The 9,523-nt window shown below is 38.5% G+C and overlaps 1 protein-coding gene across 1 annotated transcript; it reads right to left on the bottom strand.

The window, feature by feature from the left end:
* Positions 1-3,706: 3,706 nt before the first annotated feature.
* Positions 3,707-8,482, bottom strand: LOC146606998 (OX-2 membrane glycoprotein-like). The gene is made up of 6 exons (XM_085349152.1): positions 8,419-8,482; positions 4,575-4,913; positions 4,155-4,454; positions 4,042-4,074; positions 3,836-3,932; positions 3,707-3,749 (listed from the first exon to the last, which is right to left on the bottom strand). Exons 1-6 carry the CDS (start codon positions 8,480-8,482, stop codon positions 3,707-3,709), a joined length of 876 nt encoding a protein of 291 aa, XP_085205278.1.
* Between the last annotated feature and the right edge of the window lie 1,041 nt (positions 8,483-9,523).

The raw sequence follows: 9,523 nt of genomic DNA, 5'->3' as shown, positions 1-9,523 counted from the left end.
ACCGTTGCAGCATGTTTTTGATAATTATTGTCTGTTGTGTGGTACCCTGTGTACGTTCAATGATGACCCGTATAGCTACTAGTACAGCTACTTCAATGTATTTGCAATTGGCACAAATTGACCCAGATTATGTGTCAGATGTCATCGATGATGATCCTGATGTATGTATTGAGCATTAGATTGTGAATTACTCGATTGTTCAAGAAGAGGATGACGTTTTCTTCTCTTTCTTTTCTTCTTTTTAAAATTTTGATATTAAGCTTCCTCAAAGGACTAGTTACATTTATGATTTGTTTCACATTTATGATTTGTCTTTATATTATGTTATTACATTCTGTCTTTATACTATGTTATCATTTCATGATAAAAGGGGAGAACTGTTATGATATTTTGATACCACGGTTAGCATTTACAGGATATTGTTTTATACAGGAAAACTGTTACTCAATAAGGCCTATATACTAGTTGTTTTTCTCTTTCTCTCTGACCCAAGAATTAAGGTGTAAGACTCACAGGCTGGTACCCCAAGGTCGAAAACACCACAGAGACGAGACCACTTCCTTACTCCCATCCTCCCTTCCTTATCTCTTAGAAAAAGGCTCGTTAAAGGCTAGGTGGTTTGTTTCAGAATTCACTAATGAAAGAACTCTGTATTCTGTGTATTTTGCTGGGATGATCATAAATTGTAGCTGAACTGATAAACTACACACAGGATACTTCTTTGCTCACAAGGCAGGAAGACGTTTCCTTATTTGGTCTGTACTGGTTTGAACTGAGAACTTGCTGACACACGAACCTTTTTTTCCTCTATATAAACTGCTGTGTATCAAATAAACCTTTGAGTCGATTGGGAAGGCAACCTAAAGCAGTCTCTGTTTTCTTGTTCTCCCAAGCTGCTCCCGAGCTCGTACTAACACGCTGAATGGCATACCTGAGTGTTACTTTAAATAATTAGGAATCTTAGAAGGAAAGGACAAAACTCTGCTTATCGCTCACGCCACGGAGGAAACCCGGGACGGCAATTTCCTTCAGGAATGACATAGGCACCGATCGGTTTTCTATCGCCCGTTTGCGAGGTGCGCCTGCTGCTTGCTGCACAGGGAGGAGAGGGCGGGGCGGCGCGGTTTCACTGACCGGCTGGAGCAGCATCTAATAACCAACTCGCAAAATAAAACAAAATGAAAACAAACCAACAAACACGAAAACACCAGACATCATAATACAGACTTATAATTTGCAATTTGTTTTTTTCGAAATTCTATACGCGAAAAGTGAGCGCGAGAGCCCTCGGTGCGCCTGCTCGGTGCTGAAGTCAAAGTCAACTGTATTGTCATCTCCGCTGCATACAGTCCAGTATATAGAGAGACGACAAGGCTCCAGTTACAGCAGTGCAAGTAAATGAACAATAAATATAAGAAGAGTAAGAAAATAAATATACACGTTAGGACTCGGGGTAAAGGGATCAATAACAATTTAAAATGTATAATTTACAGTTTGCTGATTTAAAGTCTCACACACAACCCGTCGAAAGGGGAGGGGGGCGGATGTTTCCAAATAGAGCACATTTCATTTATAATGTTGTAAATCCAAGCCCATTATGTATTCATGATTTGAATCCTGGGTTGTGTGAAATCCCAGAAATAAACCCTCGACAAAGTGAATCTGTGAACTAAGGTGTAGGTGTGTTAGATGATGTTGGGATGATCCTTGGGTTGAGGGATGGGTGTTCATACTGGAGTGCAAAATTAAAACCAATGGAAGATGGACAAGAAAAGGCCAAAGCCATCAGGTGCTCAGTTTAGAAAAAAGAGAAAAGAAGAGGAGGAGAAACGAGCAAAAGATACAGGTAAGCAGATGTGTCATTGGATAATGGCAGGTCATCCTGAAACAATCAGAATCAGAATACTTTATTAATCCTTAAGGAAATTATGTGCGTTACAGTTGCTCCAAGAAGAAATGGTAAAAATAGTAACAGTAACAGACTAAACTCCAAACAATACATTATGTTACAGATTTTAATATTAATTAGTCGTTGTCAATTGTTGATTTGTCCTGTTCTCATTGTATGACAAATTATGATGGCTGTTTGGTATCCGTTTGCATACTATGCATACTCTCTCTCTTCTCATATGTGTGTGTGTGTTTCTCTGGTGAAATTCAGTATGGTTGCGCCCCAGGGTGGCTGTGGCTACAATGTAGCTGCCATCACCAGTGTGTGAATGGGTGGATGACTGGATGTGTAAAGCGCTTTGGGGTCCTTAGGGACTAAGCGCTATACAAACACAGGCCATTTACCAGGCCATAAGTTACTGACAATGTTTCATGTTAGCCACTCCTGCTGACTTTCAATTAATTAAAGTGAGTTAAATTTAACCCATGGGGTCAGAGCCGACCCCATTGGTTTACTAGGGAAACCATGGGGTCAAATCTCCAGGGTTAAAATATAAATATCTTTAACATGACAACAGAACATCACTTTTTATTGTAAATTTTTATTTTCTTGGATTTTCAATTTTTTTTTCAAATATTTAAAAAACAGTGTAAAAATTAGATAGCACCAAGTACATGAAAATGGAAATGTACAGGACAATAATATTATTTAATGGTTTGCAAATGTTTCAGTGCAACACATTTTAGTGCTTATTGAACTTTTGTGCTATTCTGCTAAGGAAGAACATGGTTACATGTTTCTAAATGTAAAAAGGAATAACAACATTTAAAACTGTTGAAAAATAAAATAAAATAAAAATACATGTGCTATAAATATATAGCACAGAGGATTATAAAAAAAATAGAATTGTAACAATTTTAACTGTCAATGTAAATGTAACAATTGACATTTTCTTTAGTACAACTTTAATGAAGTTATTTGTCAAATTTTAGCACCGTTGTTTTAGGTAATACACTCTTCTTGAAAAAAAAAGTAAACAAACAAAGTAAAGATTTTTCATTATGTAGTTTTGTTGCTGTTCATCACCACCACATGATGACCCAGATCATCATTTGGTGTCAGCAGGTACCCACTTCTCACGGTGTTTACCTGAAGATGTTTGAGTCCTTTAAATTAAAAAACAAAACAAAAAACAAAATCAAAGAAACAAGCATTATATCACTGCTCTGTCAATAATACAGAATCTAAAAATTCTAAACAAAGTAATAGCTTAGTTGAAAAGACGCATCAGTTTGGTTGACATGCAGTTTACATTAGATTGTAAAAGAATAAAAAGCAGCTCTGGAGGTAAGTCAGAGAACCTCAAATGTCACAACATATTTTTATTTTTTACTTTCCATTGCATGTTGTACTACATTATAATTATGAGTTCACAATCTTAAAAGTCAACCTTTAATCAGTTGTAAAATGTTCCTCCAGCTATTTCTTACATGTTAAACTTATGGTGTCCTGTGGCAACATTTTTTAGATGCAATCAGACAAACCGAATCAAAAATAAGCTAAATATTGTCATGAAATTATTTCTATTATTTTCACACAATAATAAAATGTCACATTTTATTACTTCATTACATTTGATATGCTTACTATATTCTGTTGTTATTAAATGATAGGTTCATGAGCTTTTCTAATTATTGAAATATGTTTTAATTTATATTTAACAGTAACCCAACTTTTTCACAACTCGGGTTGTAACTTCGTGGGTCCAGAATGACGGATCAAGAGTGACTTACCCCTTTATTTCTCATTGTAGATTCAGGTAGGTATAACATTCATCTCAACCTGCCTGTGTGACTGACTGAAATATTCAAGAACAGTTAAATCTGCACAAATATTTATTAACTGGAAAAAAAAACAATCAACAACACTGTTTAAGACGAGTACCTGCTCTGAGATTTCTTTCTATACCAGACAAAGATGAGTGCAGTAACACAGGCCACCAACAACATCACAGACAACAGAATGGCTGAAATTCTGATTCCTTTGAGACAAACAGGAGAAAGGAGAATATAATAATTTGAGCAACTATGAAAAGATGATAGACTCAACAGGACAAAAACTACATTTAAAACACTGAAATTTTAACGCACCTAAATTCCTGGGATCAGATCCTGATTTCTCATCTAGCTCCGGTAGAAGAAACATAAAAGTTACAATCACAAAGTAGTCATCAATTTATAAATCACTGAGTTCAGTTTCTCACCGTTATCATCATCATCAGGAATCGTCACCATCACCTCTCTGTGAGGAGCAGAGAGCACTCGTGCTGCACATCCCACCTGTGTGCTGTTGTTACGTGAACCTGAGAGCACAGCTGTAGTGGTGACAGTGAATGTAGCGTTGGTGTTGGACACACTGACAGTGTTGTACTGTGAGAAGCTGAGGTCTTGTTGTGAGACACTGAGTGTTACAGTGGGAGCAGGTCGACCAGTGGCTGAACAGGAAACAACCCACTCTTCAGTAGAGTTTGACTCTCTGACATCAACAACAGGTTCATGCAGCTCTGTGAAGGATCAGGAAATGTAAGGAATATCTCTTTAACTTCACCAGCTTCTTACATTTTCATATCCACTATATTAGTTTGAGTCTTCTGTGGTTGGTTAAAGAAGGTAAAAGTTCTTACCATAGACTTGGAGGCAGGTTCTACCAATGAATGAGCCTTCAGGATAAGTGTTAAACAGACAGTGATAGCAGCCTTCATCCTGCTCTGTCACATTCCTGATGACTATGGAGCAGTTGTGTAGTCCAGTGTATTTAAACTCAACTTTATCTGTAAAGCCATCATTCACTCTCTGACCATAGTACTTGCTGTAGGTGGCGACATTTGTCTCCACATCAGGAGAGATTTTCTGCCATGTGACCTGAAGGATGTCTTTAGTCTCCAAGAGCTGACAGCTGAATTCAGCATCTTCTCCCACTGCTGCCAGCACAGTCTGCTGTGTTTGGACCACTGCTGTTAGAGCTGTAGGAGATACAGATCAAGATGTAAGGCACTTTGAATGTTCTAATGCAACAATTACATTAGCTCTCATTATTCCTGTATTTAACACCCAGTTTTACCTCCACTCTCACACTACTGTAAATAAGTAAAAAGGATTTTTAAAGCACTTTTAACAAAAAATAAAAAATCTCAAAGCACTTCACAATAAAATAAGAAATGAATATACAACATATTGATGTAAAAAAAAAAGAAAAAAACTAATTAATTAAAAGCTGGTCTATCTAAAAATGTCTTCAGATGCTTTTTAAAACAGTTAATGGCGTCTCTACAGCATAAAAACAGTGGAAGAGAATTCCACGACCTGCCACTGTCTGAAAGACCGAATCACCCTGAGTTTTAAGTCGTGTGAGGCCACCAGCAGCCTCTCACATGATGACCTTAGAGCTCGGGAAGAGGAATGAACTTTCAGCAGGTCAGCTATATACTTGGGAGCTTGACCATGTAGCGCCCTAAAGGTTAAAATCAAGATTTTAAAATGAAACCTAAAATTTACTGGCAACCAATGAAGAGAAGCCAAAATTAGAGTGATATGTCTCTGCCGTAGGGGAGATCAGGTATGGCTGCAACCCCTTTTGCTTTAGCACTTGTAACTCAATTAAATTTGGGGCTAGAGCGCTCAAGCTTTTACACAAAATACCCACTTTTGTTTCCTATAAATGACATCTATTCAAAGCCCTGCAAGAATGCCACAGACCTTGTGTATTAACGTTAAATACATTGCATTTCTTTTTTACAATCTGCCCCAATATCTGGGTGGGTTGTAACACATGCTGGGGAGAATGGCAAACATTAGACAAAAGAAACAAAAAGGGAGTCCACACCAGAGAACATACTTCAAAAAAGGGGTTTATTGGAATACAAGAAGAGTCTCGATCTGTATTTCTCTGACTGATCATAATGTTTTCTGTTACATTAATTATGTTTCTCTTTCTTTGAGTTACCTGGTTTGGGGTGTGGCTGAGGACTTTAAAAACAAAATGTCAAAATACCAACCATGTGCTATCAGAAACAGGGGTGCTTAGGTTTATGTGCGCTATTCTGTGCTTATTTAGTACAGAATAGTCCCCCTCCACTATATTTAAGTGACCTGCTAGGGGGCTTGCTAATTATGTCTTTGAATTCTGTCCTTTTGCAATTTTTTTGAGTGTTAAAATAAAAAAAAAAACATTTTGAAGACATTTTTCCTGTGTCCTCTTTGCTGCTTGGTCCCTCACAATATTCTTTTAACTTTGTTACTTTTTTCCTGTTACTCTTCTGTCAGCTTTTGCAATGGTGTGCAGTATCAGCTCAGTGTTACATGGCAGTCGACATTCCTTTGTAACTGATGTTACTGACTCGCCCTTCGTTGAGACCTCCATCAGATGCCTTTTCTATTTTTAAATATCAGCAGGCACACCCCTATCAGTCTGTCTTTTCCACTATGAAGGCATGCTGTAAAAGTATATGCGTAAGCATATTTAAAATCAATTTTTACATTTTTCCGCTACAACACCACAAATACAAGGATATTTGCACACACTTGTGTAGAGATCAGTATCCTGTTTGCAACAACTGCCTTTTTGTGTTTGACAAAAGGCAAGTATTAACTCACAGGACATGTGAGAGTCATAAGATTCATAACTCTGTCTGCATAAACACGCTTTCACTGAATTATGCCGGAGAATGCAGGAGAAACAAAAACCGGTTTGTGTTCACCCGTCACCAGTTAAATCATTTCCATGAATGTTAAATATGTTGTTAAAGTTAAAGAGTTTGTAGAATCAAATGTTAAAATGTGTCTTCTTAGTCTGGAATTTGTTCTATATATGGAAAAAAAAATTGACTGACCACTGGGGCAGCTGTTGGGGCTGAGTCTGAAGGCATTGATGATTTTACTGCCATGGGTGGAGGGCCAGTGGTCCAAGCTGTGCACGTCTATAAACCCCTCTTTAAATCATTGCAGGATGGAGAAACAGGAATTCTTGAGTGATGAAGACTGTTGTTTTGTCCTTAATGATGATCCTGCTAGATTTTTATACTCTTTGAATTCCCACCAATTGATGTTTCCTGAGTAAAAGGTGATTACAAAGTAGCTAAAGCCAGAGCCCTGGAATCGTAAGTGCAGAGACTAAACCAAGTTTTTTATTATTATTATTATTATTATTATTATTATTATTATTATTAATAATAATAATAATAATAATAATATATAGTATACTATATTTATCCCCGTGGGGAAATTCCTCTCTGCATCTCGTGGCAGTCCTAGCCCGTTTGGCGCCCTGGGCGAACACTCCCTCTGGCGCCCCCCCCCCCCCCACACACACACACACACAAAACATATTAAGTAAGTAATAAAGTATTCTGATTCTTAATGTTTTAGGATACATGACCTGCCTTTGTTGACCGCAGCACAACGAGTTTCCCCTTGTTGCATGAGAGTCTGTGATGTTTTAAGAGTTTGAATCGCGAGCCGATCACATTTCTCTGTAAAAATTTCAAGCACTTCAATAAACAAGCGAGCAATTCCACCTCTCATTGCGTAAAGTTGACAGCGCGTCAGGCAAATAGGCAGGCTCAATCCCCGGCCTCTAGCGACTGTGGAAGTCGCTACACTCCTCCTCTTCTTTTCTCTCTTTAAACTTTAAAAACGGGTTGTGTGTGAGACTTTAAATCAACAAAATATAAAATATACATTTTAAATTGTTATTGATCCCTTTACCCCGAGTCCTAAAGTGTATATTTATTTTCTTACTCTTCTTATATTTACTGTTCGTTTACTTGCACTGCTGTAACTGGAGCCTCGTCGTCTCGTCTCTATATATGCTCGACTGTAAGTAGCGGAGATGACAATAAAGTTTACTTTGACTTCAGCAGCGAGCAGGCGCACCGAGGGCTCTCGCGCGTATAGAATAGAAAGTCTGTATCATAATGTCTGGTGTTTTCGTGTTTGTTGGTTTGTTTTTATTTTGACAGACAGAGAATCCCCTCCGCCGGCCCGTCCTCTCCTCCCTGTGCCGCAAGCAGCAGGCGCACCTCACAAACGGAGGGCGCCCTTACTCCCAGCAAATGGGCGATAGAAAACCGACGGTGCCTGTACCATCCCTATGCGCTGGCATGATGTCGGGGCAGCATGTGTACGAGCAATTTTTTTTTTTTTGCCGATGCCTGTTATGCCGCCCCCCACCACGATGCCGCCCCGGGCAACCGCCCGTGTCGCCCGTATCTAAAAACGCTACTGCCCCAATGATAGTAACGCCTAAATACTCAGCTACACACACAGAAAACACTCTTTTATGCTGCCTGTGGTTCCACCTGTATCACAACATTTTCTAAGAGGTTACTTCACCATAGCGACCTACCACCACTACAACAGAAATGTGCCATCACCTTATGAGGGAACAAAATTAATTCATTTTCACTGAAGTCTCAAAAGTCTCACAAAAAACTCATATAGTATAATCATTAGCATGCAGTCTCTTCTCACCTTTTTCAAAGGCTCCAAAAATAAAAACAGCAACAAGATAAGGTGAAACTCCAAAAAAGGACATTTCATATAAACTTTATTCAGGCTGACACTTTGTCTGGCACTGGGCTCAGCTACTACAGCAAACTGCCGCATGTGCCACTCCCCATGATCACTGAACAGCTGCAAATGATTTACATGTAGATCCAGGGCCGTGCAGAGACGTTTAAAGGGGCGGGTGCTCAAAGTTAAAAAGGGGCACATTGAACCAGGCTGAATAACAACAACACACATTCATCAAGAATCTAATATGGGCAACAAGGCAAAGCAAACGTAGCCTATGTTTTACCTGATGGGTACAATGTTGCTGTTGAGGTGTTTCTGCTGCTCCTGCTGCTGATAGTGCTGAAGGGCAGGGCTGTGTTGATCTGAGACTGTAGGCATTAAAAAGTCCACAGGAGAGATGGTAGCTGATTAAACAAGTGTCATGAGATAATAACAAAATGCAAAGATTGGTGACAGCGCTTGGAACCATAAGGCAACAAAAAACTGTGAGAAATAATTTAGGCTCTGCCTGTGAATCACTCTTTGCTTCTCTTCTTCCTTCCATCATTTCATATATCACTCTCCACTTGCTGTCTATCTGAGAACAAGGCACAACTTGCTATTGCAATAAACTATAATCTAATTATCCACACCTAACAACTCTTGCACTTAATCTATAATAAAATGATGACAGAAAAATGTTATAGCCCTGCCTTTAGTAGCCTCACACAGCTCCTACTGTTTCCTCCTCATGTCCTTACCAGCCATGTCTGCACAATGTTATATCATGAGTAATATTTTTTTAAAAAAAAATCCATCTAAATAAAACACACACATGCACACACAGTGACATTTTAGACCTTCTTCAGAATACTGTATATACTATGGGCATCACTGTGCTGATCCAGAATCCTTACATTATTATTTATTACTAGAGCTACAATAATAAAGCAATGAGGAGGGGGAAGTAATAAATATGAAATAATGTATTTATGATGATTGCATTTGTTTCACTATCCACTCTGTGCAGGGGCAAAGCTTATTACGGTACACTTTTAAACTGTAGAGATACAATAATGTT

Source organism: Diplotaxodon limnothrissa, unplaced genomic scaffold, assembly GCF_057381915.1.
Source record: "Diplotaxodon limnothrissa isolate DT_005_m unplaced genomic scaffold, D_limnothrissa_male_GT1.1 unmapped_scaffold_1, whole genome shotgun sequence".
In the NCBI taxonomy this organism is placed as follows: Eukaryota; Metazoa; Chordata; class Actinopteri; order Cichliformes; family Cichlidae; genus Diplotaxodon; species Diplotaxodon limnothrissa.
Note: the sequence above shows the minus strand (reverse complement) of the source record. Positions and strands in the feature narration are given on the sequence as shown.

Excerpts from the sequence above, each read along its gene's own strand:
- LOC146606998 (XM_085349152.1), bottom strand. The coding sequence starts at position 8,482 with ATGTCCTTTTTTGGAGTTTCACCTTATCTTGTTGCTGTTTTTATTTTT. Across the intron at positions 4,455-4,574 it reads AACCTGCCTCCAAGTCTATG|AGCTGCATGAACCTGTTGTT; the intron begins GTAAGAACTTTT and ends GATCCTTCACAG. Across the intron at positions 3,933-4,041 it reads ATCTGATCCCAGGAATTTAG|GAATCAGAATTTCAGCCATT; the intron begins GTGCGTTAAAAT and ends TTTGTCTCAAAG.